The sequence below is a fragment of the Pogona vitticeps genome, chromosome 1 (assembly GCF_051106095.1).
Source record: "Pogona vitticeps strain Pit_001003342236 chromosome 1, PviZW2.1, whole genome shotgun sequence".
In the NCBI taxonomy this organism is placed as follows: Eukaryota; Metazoa; Chordata; class Lepidosauria; order Squamata; family Agamidae; genus Pogona; species Pogona vitticeps.
Genome location: NC_135783.1, coordinates 182493258 through 182512981, shown reverse-complemented (window position 1 = coordinate 182512981; position 19724 = coordinate 182493258). Strand labels below are relative to the sequence as shown.

The following is a 19724-nucleotide window of genomic DNA, read 5'->3' as shown; positions in this document are numbered from 1 at the left end:
GTTTAGTCATTAAGTCATGTCCGACTCTTCGTGACCCCATGTACCAAAGCACGCCAGGCCTTCCTGTCTTCCACTGCCTCCTGGAGTTAGGTCAAATTCATGTTGGTCGCTTTGATAACACTGTACAACCATCTCATCCTCTGTCATCCCCGTCTCCTCTTGCCTTCACACTTTCCCAACATCAGGGTCTTTTCCTGGGAGTCTTATCTTCTCATGAGATGGCCAAAGTATTGGAGCTTCAGGATCTGCCCTCCAGTGAGCACTTAGGGTTGATTTCCTTCAGAATGGATAGGTCTGTTCTCCTTGCAGTCCAAGGGACTCTCAAGAGTGTCATCCAGCACCACAATTCAAAAGCATCAATTCTTCGGTAGTCAGCCTTCTTTATGGTCCAGCTCTCACTTCCATACATTGCTACTGGAAAAACCATAGCTTTGACTATGTGGACCTTTGTCGGCAAGGTGATGTCTCTAGTTAAGATGCTGTCTAGGTTTGTCATTGCTCTCCTCCCAAGAAGCAGCAGTCTTTTAATTTCGTGGCTGCTGTCACCATCTGCAGTGATCATGGAGCCCAAGAAGGTAAAATCTGTCACTGCCTCCATATCTTCCCCTTCTATTTCCCAGGAGGTGATGGGACCAATGGCCATGATCTTAGTTTTTTTGATGTTGAGCTTCGACCATTTTTGCGCTCTCCTCTTTCACCCTCATTAAGAGGGTCTTTAATTCCTCCTCACTTTCTGCCATCAGAGTGGTATCATCTGCATATAAGAGGTTGTTGATATTTCTTCCGGCAATCTTAATTCTGGCTTGGGATTCATCCAGTCCGGCCTTCCGTATGATGTATTTTGCATATAAATTAAATAAGCAGGGAGACAATATACAGCCTTGTTGTACTCCTTTCCCAATTTTGAACCAATCAATTATTCCATATTCAGTTCTAAATGTTGCTTCCTGTCCCATGTATAGATTTCTCAGAAGATAGATATGGTGCGTATGATGTGCTGATACTGTTGTGTGGGGCTGAAACAAGCGACAAGCTGTTTTCAACTTTAAGGACTTGCCATAGTTTGCTGTGGTCCGCACAGTCAAAGGCTTTTGTGTAGTCAATGAATCAGAAGTAGATCTTTTTCTGGAGCTCTCTGGTTTTCTGCATAATCCAGCACATGTTAGCAATTTGGTCTCTAGTTCCTCTGCCCCTTCTAAATAGACTGTTTACCTACCTGTAACTATGGTTCTTATAGTGGTCATCTGTGAATCCACACAACTGGGCATAACTGCACTTGTGCTGGATCCTTGGAACATTCTAGAGCTTAAGATATAGTAGCACGTTGTCCCTAACACGCATGCTCCAACCGCCTGTGCACCTCAGTTCCACATGTCCACCACTGTCAAAGCCGTATAAGCCAGACTATGAGTGATGGAGTGCTCTGGTCCATGGGGTCACAAAGAGTCGGACACGACTAAACAACAACAACGAGTGATGGACAGTGAGGAGGTCGGGCGGGATGTGTGGATTCGCAGAGGACCACTAGAAGAACCATAGTTACAGGTAGGTAACCACTCTTTCTTCTACGTGGCCTCTATGAATGCACACAACTGGGTGACTGGGTAACTCGCCAGATGGTGGGCCGTCACTCCAGCACAGATGTTAAAACAGCTCTCCCAAAGCCGGATTCCTTCTTGGCCCTCAAGATCAATCGATAGTGAGTCACAAACGTGGATGGAGTGGACCAGGTGGCCACTCGGAAGGTATCCGAAATGTCAACACCACTCAAGAGGGCCGTTGAAGTCACCACAGATCTAGTAGATCAGAGCCTCAGGTGGGGTTTTATCCAACATTTCATAGGCGAGAGAGATCGTAGACACAATGCATCATGAAATAGACTGAGGAGCTGCAGGAGAGCCTTTATGAGGGCCATGGAAACATATAAACAATCTGGGAGAGATGCAAAAGTCTTTTGTTCTGAATGTATAATATGCCAAAACACAGCGAACATCTAACGAGTGGAGCATGTGCTCAACATCCGAAGAAGGATTAGGAAACAACATTGGTAAACTTATTGGCTGATTAGCATGAAAACTTGAAACTACCTTAGGTAGAAAGGAAATGTCTGTATAGAGAACCACTTTGTCTGGAAAGAACTCCAGGTATGGTGCATCAGCCCTAAAGGGTGGCTGGTTCATTTGCTCATTTTGCAGACGCAATAGCAAATAGAAATAAAGTTTTAAATGACAAAAGTCTGGTGTCAGATGAAGCCATAGGCTCGAATGGTGATCGTGTGAGTGCTTGCAAGACAACTTTTAAAGACCACTACACCAAAGGAGGGACGGGTGGGCGGTTGGATATTCTGTAAGCCTTTGAGGAACAACTTAAGTGTAGGATGGGAAAACAAATGAGCAGATTCAGAAGCCCTGGGCTTATACAAAATGACAGCAGAGATGTACATTAATGGTAGATAACGACAAACTTAGGTCAAATAAATGACGTAAGTAGGTAAGAAGGGTGTCAAGTGATACAGGAAAAAGCTGTAGATCCCTTGATTCAGCAAATTTGAGGAAATTTCTCCATTTATAATGATACAAAAGCTTAGTAGAGGGTTTCCTAGCTTTATCCAGGACCTCCTTAATCAAGGAAGAATTCTCCACGCCATCAGGTGCAGAGAATCCAAATATGGGTGGCAAATCATTTCCACATTCTGGATGAGGAGATGTGGTATCGACCGGAGTCTGAAGAATTCTGTTGCCATCATTTTGAGAGTTATAAACCAGGGTTGCTGGGGCCACCATGGTGCAATCAGTATGGCATCTGCTCGAGTTTGACAGATCTTGATTATAGTTCTTTGAATCATAGGTATAGGTGGGAAAAGGTAAAGGAGGTGGTCCATCCAGTCAACCATGAAGGCATCTCCCAGGGATGCATTGCCTATCCCCGCTCTTAAACAGAACATGTTGCATTTGGTGTTCACATAGGTTGCAAACATGTCTATCTCTGGATGTCCCATCGATTGCATATCATTGTGAAGACTGAGTTGTCGAGTTCCCATTCGTGTGTCTGCGTGATCATTCAACTGAATGCTTCTGCTATCAAGTTGTCTCTTGTTGAGAAGTGAATGGCTACCGGAAAAATGTGATGCACATAACATCACTCCCATAGGTGAACCGTTAGATAAAGCAGAGACATTGAATGTGTTCCCCCTTGTTTGTTTATATAGTACATGGTTGTGGTGTTGTCTGTCATGACTTGGACACCTTGACCTGTTATCAGCTGACGGAAAGCATGAAAGGCTTTGATGACAGCCCAGATTTCTAGATGTTTATGTGTACGCGCCTCTCCTGTTTTGACCAAAGAGTGTGAATTTCACGGGGACCACAGTGAGCTCCCCATCCTGTAGGACTTGCATCCGTTGTTACCTGAATTGTGAGCTGCAATAGATGAAATGGACGGCCCAGTAGTAGATTTGTTACTTTCCCCCACCATTTTAGCTGAAGTGATAACTCTCTGGTTACAGGTAGGCGCATGGTAGGCTTGTCCACCAGAGGACTGAAGTGAAACAGGTACCATGCCTGGAGGGAGCGCACCTTCAAACTCACGTGAGGCAGGGCACAGGTAGTTGATGTCATCAGACCCAAGAGATGCTGCATATGATGTGCTGATACTGTTGTGTGGGGCTGAAACAAGCGACGAGCTCTTTTCAACTTGGTGACACGTACTGGAGGAAGAATCACACATGCACGAATGGAGTCCAGTCGAGCCCCTATGTAATCTGTCACCTGTGTTGGATGTAGATGAGACTTCTTGTAGTTGACTTGTAGTCCCAGGTTTGCCAGGGTTTGCAGAACAAACTCGGTGTCTCGTACTGCCTTTTGAAACAACGCAGCTATTACTAGCCAATCGTTGTTGTATGGAAAAACTGTAATGTACAGACGAAGGTAAGCTGCACTGGCCTCATGCACTTTGTAAATGTTCTTGGGGTGGTAGACAATCCAAAGGGTAGGGCGCAAAATTGATAAGCAGTATCTTCAAAGAGAAAACTTAGGTAATTTTGATGTTGTTGGTGAATGGATATATGAAAATAGGCGTCCTTTAAATCTATAACCACAAACCGGTCTCCTTGCCTTAGCAGAGGAGTGATCAATTCCAGTGTGACCATGCGGAAGTGCCTTGGATGAAGATAAGTATTGAACAGCTGGATGTCTAATATGGGTCTGATGCCCCCGTCTTTTTTGGGAACTGCAAAGTAGCGGGAGTAAAATCCTTTTGTAATGTCTTTTGATGGTACGGCATGTTTTTTTAAACAGTGATGACATTTCTTCCTCCAGGGCTGGGTTGTAGGATGTAACTTTGATGTTTCCGGTTGGAGGGAGTTCCACAAATTCTAACAGGTAACCAAATTTAATGATGTGATTTATCTTTTGTGATTTGCGTCCAATATTCTATAAAAGGTAAAGGTAAAGGTTCCCCTTGACAATTTTTGTCCAGTCGTGTCCGACTCTAGGGGGCGGCGCTCATCCCGCTCTTCAAGCCATAGAGCCAGCGTTTGTCCGAAGACAATCTTTCTGTGGTCACATGGCCAGTGTGATTTAGACACGGAACGCTGTTTACCTTCCCACCGAGGTGGTCCCTATTTATCTACTGGCATTTGCATGCTTTCGAACCGCTGGGTTGGCGGGAGCTGGGACAAGCGACGGGTGCTCATTCCGTTGCATGGATTCGATCTTACGACTGCCGGATCTTCTGACCCTGCAGCACAGGCTTCTGCGGTTTAGCCCACAGCGCCACCACGTCCCTCCAATATTCTATAAATGGGGCCAATCTGGTTTGAGGGGCTGTGATACTGCTGTTTACTAAGCGAAAGTCAAAGGTACTGTTTTCCTTTTTTTAGAAGCCTGACGGTAGACTTGTCGTTGCTGAAAGGATGCTTGAGGCTTAAAGAAGGTGCTGTCTGTTGAAGCCTGAAGTGATCGACTTTGTGCCTGTGGTTTAAAAGACCAGTATGTCTGGCGGCTCTGGGGGTACTGGTGGTACTGTTGTTGGTCATAAGATCTTCATCATTGTGGTTTTTTGAAATTTTGGTTACTGCTAAATCGTATAAGATCTAGCCGTCTTTTTGATCTTATGAAATGTTTCCATGATCTCATTGGTTTTCTCATTAAATAAACCAGTTCCATTGAAGGATAATTCCTCTATGCATGCTTTAGCATCCGCAGCAATCCCAGAGGATCTCAGCCAAGTGTGTTGTCTTAAAGCAACTGCAGACACTAAGAACTTGGAGGCAACCTCAGACGCATAGCAGGAAGCTACTCTTTCATGTTTAGCTACACTTAAAGCTTCAGTATGTGCATTAAGCCTGAAGGGCAAGAAGAACTTTGGCCCAAAGTTGTTTCTGGTACGCCCCTAATGCTGCTTGGTAGTTAGATGCTCTAAGTAAGAAAGAAGCAAAGGAACACATCCTACACCCAAACACATCCAACTTTCTCCCTTCGTGATTGGTGGGGGTGACCTTAGACATGCCCTCTGTTCTGGACAAGTTTGCTTGAACAATAATGGATTTAGGAGATGGGTGTTTTGAGAGAAATAATGTGTCGTCTCTGTGTGTTCTGTAATGGCCTTCCATACTCCTTGAAATTTGTATTGATGACGAAGGTAAGGTCCAAACTTCTTTAATAGTGTCCATCATGGCTGGGATAAAGGCAAGGCTTAGGGGATGAGTTTTTTCTTGGTTAATGTCCTCAAACACCAGATCTTGTTTGGGCGGTGGTGGCTGCTTGACATCCAACTGTAGTGATTTGGCCATTCTGGATATAATTTGAGAGTAAGATGTAAAATCTTGAGAAAGGGATGGAGGACACAAATCCCCAACATCTGAATCATGTGTGTTTATATTAGGAGGAGCATCCTCATTTATATAAGATGATTCATCTCCATCCGAAACAGATGATGCTGAAGAATCTTCTTGAAACGAAGGAGAAGGCAAAGGCGACTTATGGCGTCTCTTCGATGTTTGAGTTGAAATAGAATTTTTTGTAAACTGCTGTGAATTTGTAGATTGATTCTTAGCGACAGGTAAAGGAGTGTCAGAGAGAATTTTGATCTTAGCTGTCTTCTCTGTCTGCTTGGTGGAGTCTCTGTGTGACTGCCTATGTTTAATGGTCTTCGATGTCCAAACTTCGGTATCATGACTCAGTTGACGTCGACGCCTCGCTGGTGAGGGAGACGTGGAAGAGGAAGAAGCATAAATATACTTGACTTTTGTTTCTTGCATAGTCTTCGACCTCGTAGCAAGACTCGACATCGAAATCATAATCTTGATACCAACAGTGAACCTTTCTATGAGTGACTTCTACATAGACTGGGCTGTCATAGTCAGTCTGTGAGTGGCGTCATGAGGCTCGAGGCAGAACAATAACTTCCCTGTGTTGAGATTGAGAGGTATGTTTTCTTTTGTCTACTTTGTTTCTGGGAGATGCATGGCACGAAGATTCATCCGAGTTCGAAAGCCTCACTACAGTCACCCGCCTGGTATACACAGGGCTAAAATGGGCAGAGTCTCGGCTGGAAGGAACTTCAGCCTGTACAAGTGTTGGGCTCAGAGAGTGGCTCAGTATTGGTACCAGAAGCCTGCACAGTACAATGATGGACTGAAGTGTCGCCATCAGAAATAGAATCGTTGTCAAGTTGGTCCCTGAAGGACTCCTCCAATATTGGGGATGGTAACGATGCCGATACTGCTGGTAAATCATGGTGTCAATCCTTTGATGAAGTCTTGTCTTTCTTATGTTTTATGGAAACTTCTTCTTAGTCTTCAACTCTGAAGCTGTCATGTTAGGAGTTGACGTCGAGGTTGAAGATTTCTTTAAACTGGATCTCGATGCCTTCTTAAGGGGCTTTGTCAGAGACCTCAGCGCGGAAGCAACTTGTAGAGACGCTGCCGAAGGTTCCGGATGGGAGGTAGCCATTTGGGCTGGGGTAGGGGAAAGAGACTTTTCCCACAGGTAGACTCGAAGCCTACGTTCACGCAACTATTTATTTATTTTTTTAATTTATATGCCGCCCACACTACCCAAAGGTCTCTGGGCGGCTACAGAGCAGGCTTGGAAAGTTTTCTGCACTGAGGACAGGCATGGGGTAGATGTTTTTCCCCCAAACAATAAAGACAGCACTGGTGCCTGTAAGTGAGAGGTATCTTAGCAGCACAGGAAACGTAGTGCTCTAAACGGTCCTGAAGAGGCCATAAATCAACCAAAACTCCCAGGGAGAAGTATTTCAAAACTTACTGATTTTACAGTCCAATATCTTCTAAACAAGTCTGTAAAAGAAGGCGGGAATTGGTAAACAGACCAGGATCAAGCCAGGAATCATGTCAATTGCCAAAACAAGTCCGTTAAGAAAAAGGCGGGAATCAATAACAAAGATTGAGCCAGGATAATCTCAAACGCCAAGACCAATCCGTAAAGAAAAGTGGTAATCAATAACAGTCCGAAAAACAAGCCAGGAACAACGTGCAAACTTAAATCACAATTCAGAATTCATAGTCAAGGTAGTCCATGTAGAAACCACAAAATACACAAAGAAGTAGGGAGTTCTAGCCAGGAGGTTCCAGTCATAGCAGAGGAAAAATGGAACTGAGGTGAAGGGGCAGGTGGAGCATGCATGGTAGGACAACAATGCGCTACTAATGTTTTTTTGTCTTAAGCTCTAGAATATTCCAAGGAACCAGAGCAAGCACAGTTTAAACCCAGTTGTGTGGATTCACAGAGGCCACGTAGAAGAACCAGGTTGTACTTCTGGGAGTTCTTGGTCCACATACTGCTGAAGCCTAGCTTGTAGGATTTTGAGCATAACCTTGCTAGTGTGTGAAATGAGAGCAATTGTTCGGTACTTGGAGCATTCTTTGGCACTGCCCTTCTTCGGGATTGGGATGTAGGCGGATCTTTTCCAATCCTCTGGCCACTGTTGAGTTTTCCAAACTTGCTGGCATTCTGAGTGTAGCACCTTAACAGCATCATCTTTTAAGATTTTAAATAGTTCAACTGGAATGCCCTCACCTCCACTGGCCTTGTTCTTAGCCATGCTTTCTAAGGCCCACTTGACTTTGCTCTCCAGGATATCAGGCTCAAGGTCAGCAACCACACTATCTGGGTTGTCCAGGACATCCAGATCTTTCTGGTATAATTCCTCTGTGTATTCTTGCCACTTCTTCTTGATGTCTTCTGCTTCTGTAAGGCCCCTACCAGTTTTGTCCTTTATCATGTCCATCTTGGCACAAAATGTTCCTTTAATAGCTCCAATTTTCTTGAGCAGATCTCTGGTTTTTCCCTTTCTCTTATTTTCCTCTATTTCTTTGCACTGTTCATTTAAGAAGGCCCTCTTGTCTCTCCTTGCTATTCTTTGGAAGTCTGTATTTAATTTTCTGTCACTTTCCCTATCTCCCATGCATTTTGTTTCCCTCCTCTTCTATGCTATTTGTAAGGCCTCGTTGGACAGCCACTTTGCTTTCTTGCATTTCCTTTTCTTTGGGATGGTTTTTGTTGCTGCCTCCTGTACAATGTTACAAGCCTCCAGCCGTAGTTTTTCAGACACTCTGTCCACCAAATCTAGTTCCTTAAATCTGTTATTCACTTCCATTGTGTAGTCATAAGAGATCTGATTTAGATTATACCTGACTAGACCAGTGGTCTTTCCTACTTTCTTCAGTTTAAGCTTGAGTTTTGCTATAAGAAGCTGATGATCAGAGCCACAATCAGCTCCAGGTCTTGTTTTTGCTGACTGTATAGAGCTCCATCTTTGGCTGCAGAGAATACAATCAATCTGATTTCAGTATTGCCCATCTTGTAATATCCATGTGTAGAGTCGCCTCTTGTGTTGTTGGAAAAGAGTGTTTGTGATGACCAGTTTGTTCTCTTGACAAAACTCTATTAGCCTTTGCCCTGCTTCATTTTGAACTCCAAGGCCAAACTTACCTGTTGTTCCCTTTATCTCTTGACTCCCTACTTTGGCATTCCAGTCTATAATGAGAAGAATATCTTTCTTTAGTGTCAGTTCTAGGAGGTGTTGTAAGTCTTCATAGAATTGGTCAATTTCAGCCTCTTCAGCATTGGTGGTTGGTGCATAAACTTGGATTATTGTGATGTTGAAAGGTCTGCCTTGGATTTGTATTGAAATCATTCTATCATTTTTGAGATTATATCCCAGTATAGCTTTTCCCACTCTTTTGTTGACTATGAGGGCTAATCCATTTCTTCTATGGGATCCTTGCTTACTATACAGTGGTGCCTCGCATAGCGAGGTTAATCCGTTCCGGATTAACCTTCGCTATGCTGAAGCATCTCTGAACGGGACAGGGATTTCCATTGGAACGCATTAAACATGGTTTAATGCGTTCCAAATGGGCCAAATACTCACCGTTCAGCGATGCTTCAGGATGGCCGGCAGCCATTTTCGCGCCCTCGCCTCGCTTAACGAGGGTGCGAAAATGCTGCGCGCAGCCATTTTGGGCCATTTCCAGGCTTCCGGCGGCCATTTTGGCCGTCGAACAGCTGATCGTCAGGGTTCGTTTTGCGAAGATCGGTAAGCGAAACGCTTACCGGTCTTCGCAAAGCGAATTTTCCCCTATTGGAAAAACGTTGAGCGATCGCATTAGCGATCCGAAAAAACGGATCGCTATGCGATTTCATCATTATACGGTGCGCTCATTAAGCGAGGCACCACTGTACTACTATATGATAATCCTCTGAACTGAATTTGCCCATTCCCATCCATTTTAGTTCACTGACACCCAGGATGTCAATGTTTATTCTTGCCATCTCCTGTTTGACCACATCCAGCTTATCAAGGTTCATAGATCTTATGTTTGAGGTTCCTACGCAGTATTTTTCTTTGCAGCATCGGACTCTCCTTTCACTTCCATACACGTCCACAGCTGAGCGTCCTTTCAGCTTTGGTCCAACCACTTCCTTAGCTCTGGGGCTACTTGTACTTGTCCTCCGCTCTTCCTCAGTAGCATGTTGGACGCCTTCTGACCTGAGGGGCTCGTCTTCTAGCATCATATCTGTTAGCTTTTTGTTTCTGTTCATGGGGTTTTCTTGGAAAATATACTGGAGTGGCTTGCCAGTTCCTGCTCCAGGTGGACTACGTTTAGTCAGAACTCTCCACTAAGACCTGTCTGTCTTGGGTGTCCCTGCACGGCATAGCCCATAGCTTCTCTGAATTACTCAAGCCCCTTTGCCACAACAAGGTAGCAATCCGTGAAGGGATGCATATGTTAGTTACACTATATAGTTCAAAATTATATATATATTTAAGTACAAAACACCATATCACCCTGAACACATCTAAACTTTTCTGATTTTGAAAGCACCGCAGGGCTGGGCCTTGTTAGTACTTGGACTGGAGAGCAGCACAAAGCACAAGAGATTTCTGAGAAGGGCCAGGAAGAATCCTGCCCAAAACTTTGGGGCTCGCAGTTGGATAACTGATAATTCTCAGCTAAATAGATCGAAGACCTAGCTTTGTATATAAGGCCTCTTCCTACATAAAAATGACAAATAACACTTAAAGAACATAATATTTAACACATTATGCATTTCTTGAGTTTTATCATATTAAACTCGAGAAAATATAAATGCATTGACATTTCTCACTGCCCAGAATGTGCAATACACTTTCTTAATGCTACATGTGCTCTCTGTTCTCTTTTGCAGTTTTGATGCATGCAATTTGGTACAGTCAAAAAGAACACTCTGTTCTACCTGGAGATATGAAAATATATAATTATACAATAATATATAATACATTTTTTCTAATTACTCACTCTTCTGCCTCAATGGAAATACTAAATATTCCATATACAGTGGTACCTCGACTTATGAACTTAATCTGTTTTGGAATGGCGTTCGTACATTGAAAAGTTCGTAAGTCGAAGTACCATTTTCCATTGAAATGCATGGGAACAGAATTTATCCATTTCAGCATTTCAAAAAATTACCTTCAGAGGTCTCAAAGGACTTTCCCCTGACATTGGAGGAAGCCTTTTGAGACCTCCGAAGGCAAAAAAGCAGGGAGACAGGGCTGGAAATTCAAATTTCCCACCCTTTCTCCCTGCCTTTTTGCCTTCGGAGCTCTCAAAGGGCTTCCTCCAATGTCAGGTGGAAAGCCCTTTGAGACCTCGGAAGGCAACGAACGGCTCCATTCTCAAAAAAAGGCACTGACTTGCGAACAGAGCCTCAACTTCATTCATAGGTCAAGGCTCTGTTCACAAGTTGATGCCAATTTTTGCGAACGGAGCAGTTCGTAAATCAAAAAGTTCGTATGTAGGGACATTCGTAAGTTGAAGATTGACTGTAACTACTGTAAAACAACAAATCCATAATCATAGCTATTATCTCACTTAAATTTTGACTGCAATCCTGTTCATGTAAGTTCTGCGGCATAAGGCTGATGACATCATGAAGCATTTTACTGTGGAAATTACACCAACAGGATTTCAGCTTTTTGTGTAGCTTTAGTACATGTTGTTTACCATATTCATGCTTTTTACTATTCTTTTTATACTTAATGCACACTACTTTTCTTTTTATCTATTCTTTTTAAGGCTGGATGATATCTGATGTTAAATGCTTCTTCACGTTAAGTGTTGTAGAAGAGGTAGCCATGTTAGTCTGTGCAAGCATTATAGGTAAAAATACAAATACAAAAATTATAAAAGAACAAATAAAAAAGACAAAAATATGGTGGTGCCTTAAAGATTAAATATCTACGAAAGCTCACATTTAAAAGTCTTTAAGGTGTCACCATGTTTTTGTACTTTTTATTTGTTCTCTTTTAAATTTTTGTTTTTACCTATAATGTTAACATTTAATTTGCATTTTTAAAAATTTAAGCAGCCCCCAAAAGTCCAAGGTCAAATACTGACTTCAGAGAAGGAGGAGGTAGAAAGGTTCAGGCCTAATGTAATTGCCAGGACATCATCCCCTGATGCTGTTGGAATATTTTAAAACTCTGCATATGCATTTATTTTGTATTATTTTGATCTTGCTGAGGGAATTAAGAAGTTGTTTCCCAACCAGTATTTATTTTTCTGATTTCCTCTAGAGCAGGAAATGAGAACTTGCAGCTTGTGGGCCTAATCCAGACTATAAGTGGTCTCAATCTGATTCACAAAGAGTTTGGGAATGCCCCCCTAAAATGCAACCCTGTGGCCATTCCCCACCTCCCTTCATTATTGCAAGTAGGAATAGGGAAATGATGGGGTGGATTTACCTTATTACTGTATATCCTACCAAAGTGAGTGTTTCCTGTCACTCTACTTGCTCTGTTGATTTGGGAAGTCCATGGTCAGTCTCTTGTCTGAGATAATAATGAGGGGCTTGCTCTGTGTCCTGTCCTTTCTGAAAATGGCATATGGGTGAAGCTTCCCAGACTTGAATGCTGTGTGCATACCATAACCATGCCCCCCCCCCAGCATCACCTGGCATGTATGGGTCAGATGTTTATCAGTGCAGTGGGAATCTGATCTGGGACCCCAAACTGGTTCCCCATTCTTGCTACAAGGTTATAAAGTTTTTAAATTTCTAATTTAAAGAAATCAGTTCTATGAGGCAGGATTGTATTCTTTACAAATAAAGCTTTTAATAAGATGCACAATAAAATAAAAGCGCAGAACAACATAGGGTACAAGACTCAAGGACAATATCTTCTGTCCAGATTTTCTCAGACACCTGTGCATAGACAAACAGGTACCTGAGCCTATACACAGCAAACAGTTCAATATTGGGAGGAGGATAATGGTTACTACCTCAATATGCATTTATTGTGGGGACGGGGAATGAAACTGCATACCATAAACCCAATAAAGAAAATTAACAGGTAGATCTACTTAGTCTATTTGTATTAATGACAGAGCAATATCCAGCAAAATATATTGATTAAAATAACTCTTAAAACATCTTACCTAACTGAGTTTCACAGCTATCTTCATCCAGCAAAATCAGCCTTGAGGGTTAAAAAAAGAAACACATGAAGTGTCAGGCACAGGAAGTACAAAAATGCTATCAAGACAATTGAGACCCGGAGCCTGCTTTTTCTTGTATGTGAGTAGTGGTATGTTTTGTAATAAGGAAATGGCAAAAACACAGTGTAATCAAATACATGTCTGCTCAAAAGGAAGTCCCACTGAGGCTGCAACTGGCAAAGGCAAAAGCATCCTTCAGTCTTGAGAGAGTATGGTAACGTGCTCTGTATGGAGGACTTGGAACAGCGTCTAGTGTTTTGACGCTGTATGCGAAGCTGGAGTGTCCTCTCCAGGGCACAAAGCCTGGGTAAAATAATATGGAGGATAGGCTGTTACCCAAGCAACAAATCCCCCCTCTCCACATCACTGAAATAATCCAACGGAAAGGCAAGAGCCAATACAACTGGTTCCAGCGACGTCACAGGAATTGCCAGAATGACATGAACTGCCTCCAGGACTCCGGCTCCGGATTTTGCCTCGAGGTTAACTCCTGAAACCTTTCCATCAGTGGATATAGCCACATGGCAGTGGAGGTTTGGAATCAGAGTTTTCCTTCTCCTAGATGGGCTGCCTCCCAAGGCTGACAAGCCCTACCTACCCGGTCTGCTCCCCCACGGCATGGATGACAGTGGTGCAACTACTCAATGGAAAAAATGAAAATGATTCCACTGGGAAGTTCCACCTGGGAAGTCAGGTTTCTCCAGGTGAATTTACTTTAGCCAACTACACAGAAATCAGCAGAAAGAGAGGGGGTGGCTGTGGCCATCCAGATCTGCAGGAGGCATGTCTACACAAGAACTACCTTAAACTGCGACGAAATCCTCATTAGCAATTTTCTCCTCACTTTCTGCTGACTCCTCAATTTTTCTCTCTCTTCATTCTCCTATGTGCCCTAGCAATGGCACCAAGCCTTTTTTTAAAAAAGAAAAAAATTAGGAAGAGAGAAGGAAACCAGACCATCTGAAGGAAAATTGTGTAGAATCATAGATGGGTCTAAAACCCATACTTTAAACAGAGATCAAGACCAATTTTAAATTTGCTGTGCTCTCTTTGTTAATTCAACAATTGCTCTCTATTCAATATTCAGTGGTGTCAGATGCTTTCTGCATGAGCACAAGCAATTATACTGTCTGAATGTATACAAATACTTTGTCAAAAAAGTAAAAGCCCTAGTGGCAGAGAGAAAAAACTTTGGATTCAGATGGAAAAATTTCAGGCCGATTTGCATTGACCTATATGTTATAAAATCAATGGGAAATAATGCCAGTTTGACTGTCCCAATCCCAGAGCATTTGCTGCATTATTTACCAATGTCATCACATCCTGATTGAGTTTCATGGATCTTATTTTAAAGTGAGACTTTTCCTCCTGTCAGGAGAAGGGAGCAGAGGTGACTTGCTGAATCTCCATATTTGCACAAAACTTTGAAATACAGCTCAGATGTTGAGTTGAATAAGGACCTGAAATTTGTATGTCCCTCAAATACAAACAAGGAACCAGCTTTATTATTATTTAAGACATGGATCTTGTGGTTGCAGTAAATTGTTGGAGGGGGTTATTAGTGTGAAATATACCAAAAAAAAGGTTACTTACCTGTAACCATAGTTCTTTGAGTGGTCCTCTGTGAATTCACACATATGGATATTGTCTGCGCCTGTGCTGACTCTCTCGGAGGATTCTAGAGCTAAAAGTAACAATTTTATGGTGTGATCCTCCTCCACGAGGTATATGCTGCTCCCATCCACCATCTTCCCCAGTTCCTGAATTTCATCCACCAGGTATAGAGGAAAGAACTGAATATGTGATTAACCCGTGACAGATTGAGGGGAGGATGGGTGGCTTGCGTGAATTCACAGAGGACCACTCAAAGAACTATGGTTACAGGTAAGTAACCTGTTTTTCTTCTTCGTGGCCACCGTGAATGCACACATATGGGTGACTAACAAGCTACACGGTAAGAAAGATGACAGGACAGCTCTGCCAAATGCAGAATCACGGCGTGCTCTGACGTCTAGCCGGTAGTGTTTCACAAACGTGGACATGTGGACCAGGTAGCAGCACGGCAGATGTCAGGAACCTCTGTGCCACGTTGAAAGGCAGTGGAGGTGGATAGAGCTCTGGTCGAGTGAGCTGTCAAATGTTCTGGTGGAGATTTCCCAGACAATTGGTAAGCCAAGGAAATAGTTTGCACTATCCACTGTGCTATGGATTGTGAGGAGGCTGGTGCTCCTTTGTTTGGGCCATGAAAACATACAAAGAGTTTATTGGATTTCCTGAAGACTTTTGTCCTCTCTACATAGAAGGCTAATGTGCGCCTGATATCTAGATTATGGAGCATATGTTCCAGTCGTGAGGATGGAGATTTAAAGAAAGATGGTAATATGATGGGTTGTTTCAGGTGGAAGTCAGAGAAAACCTTTGGGAGAAATGAAACATCGAAGTAAAGAGTCACTTTATCAGGGTGGAACTGGATAAAGGGAGGATCAGCTCAAAGAGCTGCAAGCTCGCTGGCCCTCTTGGGCGAGGTAATGGCTGCTAGGAAAGTCGATTTGAGAGTGAGTAGCTTTAGGTTGATACACACCATTGGTTCAAATGGAGGGTGCATCAGGACATTTAGAACCACCTGCAACGACCATTGAGGGGGTGATACGTTGCTGTGAGGGACGAATGTTGTTGAGTCCTTTGAGGAATTTTTTGACAGTTGGATGTGAAAACAACTTGGAAGAAGGGGAGTCATCTGATTGATGAGCCATAATGGCTGATAAGTAGACCTTCAACGTGGAGAGGGAGAGACCAAAGCTGAAGAGATGAAGGAGGTAAGTAAGTAGGGTCTTTGAAGAAACAGGTATAGCAGGTAAGTTATTGTCGGCAGCATATTTCAGGAATGATTTCCATTTGTTTTCATACAGGAGAGTAGTGGAAGGTTTACTTCAGGAGTATCCTCCAGGCTGCTAGGCTGAGGGAGGTGACATCGGGGTGATAGATGAGCCCTTGGTTGAGCGAGAGGAGATCTGGACGGAGAGGAAGGCGGAACATGTCTGTTGACATTGAGACCAGGTGAATGAACCATGGTTGGCGGGGCCAATATGGGGCTATTAGAATCATATTTGCCCTGTCTTGACGAAGACAGATAATTACCCTCTGGATCAGAGGTAAAGGAGGGAACAGGTAAAGGAAGTCGTGGGACCAGTGCATCATGAATCCGTCTCTCAGAAAGGTGTTGTCTACTCCGGTTCTGGAGCAGAACCAGTTGCATTTTCTGTTGGCATCGGACACAAAAAGGTCTATAGAAGGCGTGCCCCACCGTAGGCATAGCCGCTGGAATATGGCATCGTTCAGGGACCACTCGTGGGTTCTTGTTGGTAGCCGGCTGAGATGATCGGCTAGGAAGTTGTCGTCGGTAGAGATGTGGACAGCAATAGGGAAGATATGGTTGGAATAACACCACTCCCATAGGTCGACAGCTAGGTAAAGGAGAGATGGAGAGTGGGTGCCACCCTGCTTGTTGACATAGTAAAGTGCAGTGGTGTCTGTTGCCAGCTGCACCACCTGTCCCTTGATGAGAGGAAGAAAGGTGTGAAATGCTCTGATGATTGCTAACAGATCCAGATGGTTTATGTGAAGTGTTAGTTCTTGTTTTGACCATAGTCCGTGGACAGTGTGCTAACGGCAGTGGGCTCCCCAGCCTGTGGGGCTGGTGTTGGTTGTGACCTGTATCATCAGTCGCAAGGGGGAGAAAGGTCTGCCGATGAGGAGGTTTTGCGGGTAAGTCCAGGCGAGCTGGGTGGCTAGTTCCGGTGTTACAGTTAGTGGTAACGATGGGGGGGGGGTCTGTCATTGGGTTGAACAGGGACAGAAACCATGCCTGTAAAGATCTCATCTTGAGTCTGGCATGTTGGACTACGGATGTCGTCGAGGCCATGAGACCGAGGAGGTGTAGGGTGTGGTGCGCTGAGACAGAGTGTTGAAACTGGAACGGATGAATGGCTTTTTGTATTTTCCTGATTCGTTCTAGGGACAGGAATGCTCTGGCGCAAAGTGCCAATGAACTTTGCATAGAACTTTGAAAGTTCTATGCCAATGAACTTTGCTGTTTGTTTTGGAATTAAATGGGATTTTTTGATGTTGATCTTAAGACCAAGACTTCAGAGAGTGTGAAGCATTGTGTCTCGTGCCTGTATGGCGTCATGGTATGATGCCGCCACAATGAGCCAATCGTCGATGTAGAGGTAGATGTTTATTCCCTGGAGACAAAGGAAGGCGGTGATCGGGGCATGCACTTGGTGAAGGTTCTGGGGGCGGTAGAGAGTCCAAAGGGGAGGGTACAGTATTGGAAACCGGTGTTGTTGAAGTGAAATCTGAGGAATTTTTGATGGTCAGGGTGGGTGGAGACATGGAAATAGGAGTCCTGCAAATCGATAATGATGAACCAGTCTCCCTGTGAAAGCAAAGGAACAATAGAGTCCAGCATGAGCATCCGAAATTTGCGGGGAGAGATGAATTGATTGAGATGGGTGAGATCAAGGATGGGACGGAGTCCTTCATCTTTCTTAGGGACTGTAAAGTACTTTGAATAGAAACTGTTGTGCCAGTCTGAGGTTGGAACCGGGAGAATGGCATGCTTCTGGAAAAGTTTAGTGACCTCACCCTGGAGGGGAGAGGAGTAAAGAGTGGAACGTATGAGCCCAAGAGGGGGCAACTCAGAAAATTCTATTAAGTAGCCAGATGCCACTATGGATTGAACCCATCTGTCCAACGTGATAGCTTGCCAGCGATGGAAGAATGGGGCTAATCTAGTATGGTATCGTGACGAAGGAAAAACAGCAGGGAAGAGGCATGGAAGTGATTGTCAATATTGTTTACCCTCTTGTCCTTTACGAAAGGATTCTCATTGTCTGGGTTGGTTTTGAGGTTGGTATGATGCCATCAGAGGTTGGGGAGTTGGAAGAGTCCTGTCAGTTTGCTGAGGACGGTACTGCTTGTAAGGTTGAAATCTCTGGTTTTGGTATTGTCTGGGGTAAAACTGACCCGGATGGTAGAAAGGTCTCTGAAAGGAGGTAGTTGGCCGAGTGGAGTATGACCGCGCTGTCTTACATTTTTTATGAAAGTCCTCCATGGTATCATTGGTCGTTTGATTAAAGAGGCCGGTACCATCAAATGGTAAGTTCTCAATCCTAGCCTTGGTGTCATCAGAGATTGTAGAGGACCTGAGCCATGCTTGGCATCGAATGGATATGGAAGTAACCAGAGTTTTGGAAGCAGCTTCAGCGAAGTGGCGGGCAGCAATTCTTTGGTATTTAGCAAGAGTGGTTGCTTGCGAATGGATATTAATGAGATCGGTCTTCGTAGGTTCTGGGGCTGCCTCTAAAAGAAGGAGAACCTTATTCCATAGGTATAGCTGAAAAGTGCCCATAACCGCCTGGTAGCTTATATTCCTAAGGAAGAAGGATTTTAAGGAATAGATCCGCCTCTCTAGGGTGTCGATCTTTCTACCTTCCTTGTTGGCAGGAGTCGGTTTAGACTTGGTGTATCCTTGAGCCTGACTGGACTCAACAATAATAGAATTAGGTACTGGATGCTTATTGAGAAAATCTATGTCGATGCCATGTGTCCTGTAGAGACCATCAGTACGACGGGAAATCTGCATGGTAGAAGGGGGTTTGCCCCAAGTGTCCTTAATAAGCTTGAGAATAGACTTGTTAAAGGCAAGACTCAGAAGTATGGACCGTTCTTGGTTGATATCATCAAACATGGGGTCGGCATCAGTCGACGGTGGCTCCTCGGTGTCAAGGTGTAGAGCCTGGACCATCTGGGAGATGAGAGGAGAATAAGAGGAGAAATCGTCCGAAGAAGAAGAGGGGTGGCTGTCCCTTGTATCCGGAGGTAGAGTAGGCAAGTCTGGCTTGTGAGAAGAATCAGAATGCTGTGCATCTGAGGATGCAGGGGAGCCAGGGGATGAAGGATAGTCCGACTGTGCAAAACCCTCTTGTCAAGGGAGCATGATGTTGTTGAGTTGGCAGGAGCGCAAATGGGTCCTGAGATGGTAGTGAGTCCAGTTCAGGTGGAGCGGAGTGTGAGGGTTGGGCTTTGTGAGCCTTGTCTTGCTTCTTAGATAGTGAAGCTGACTTAGAGGGAGCAGAGGGGCGTTTGGGTGATATCGAAGCCGCAGGGGCAGAAGTGGATTTATGGAGCCAAAGTGGGTCTTTAGCAGGAGTGACCTGGGAATGGTCCGGTGTCATTCGAGGCCGTTTAGGCTGATCGGCATGGTACTGTTCATAAAGAGTTTGTCAGATATAGGGATCAAAGCACTGGTGTGGCATCATCGGGAAAGGAAAATAATCGCCCTGCGATATCACGGACCTCAATGGGGAGAGGTGCTTTCTTTTCTCCGTTCTCTTTCTCGGAGGAGAAGGGGGAATCTCGGGATCAGATGCTGAACTTTCAGCTGCCCGACCTGAATCAGGGTTGGAATGGGCCGAGGCCAGGCTGGACTGTGGCGCAGCCACAATGAGGCCAATGTTCGGGGTTTGAAGCTGCATCGTGGAGGGGGCCGCGTTCTCATGGGGTTCTTCCCCTTCTGAAGCAAAATCATGGGCTTCTCTAGAAGACTCCTCGAGAACAGGGGAGAGTAGAGAAAGCTGAGGTGGCTCGATGTGTAGAGATTTATCCCTCCTAGGTTTTTTTAGTAATGGGCTTTGATTTCTTCTTTGAGATTGGA

At 44.2% G+C, this 19724-nt stretch overlaps 1 protein-coding gene across 5 annotated transcripts in view; it reads right to left on the bottom strand.

Annotated features, from left to right (window-relative positions):
- Positions 1-19724, bottom strand: part of ICA1L (islet cell autoantigen 1 like) — a 65810-nt gene that overhangs the window by 6270 nt on the left and 39816 nt on the right. For all 5 annotated transcript variants that reach the window (XM_020810328.3, XM_072978656.2, XM_072978652.2 and 2 more), the window contains one exon: positions 12947-12987. In XM_020810328.3, the coding sequence (XP_020665987.3) occupies positions 12947-12987 (41 nt within the window). The remainder of the gene's footprint in view (positions 1-12946; positions 12988-19724) is intronic.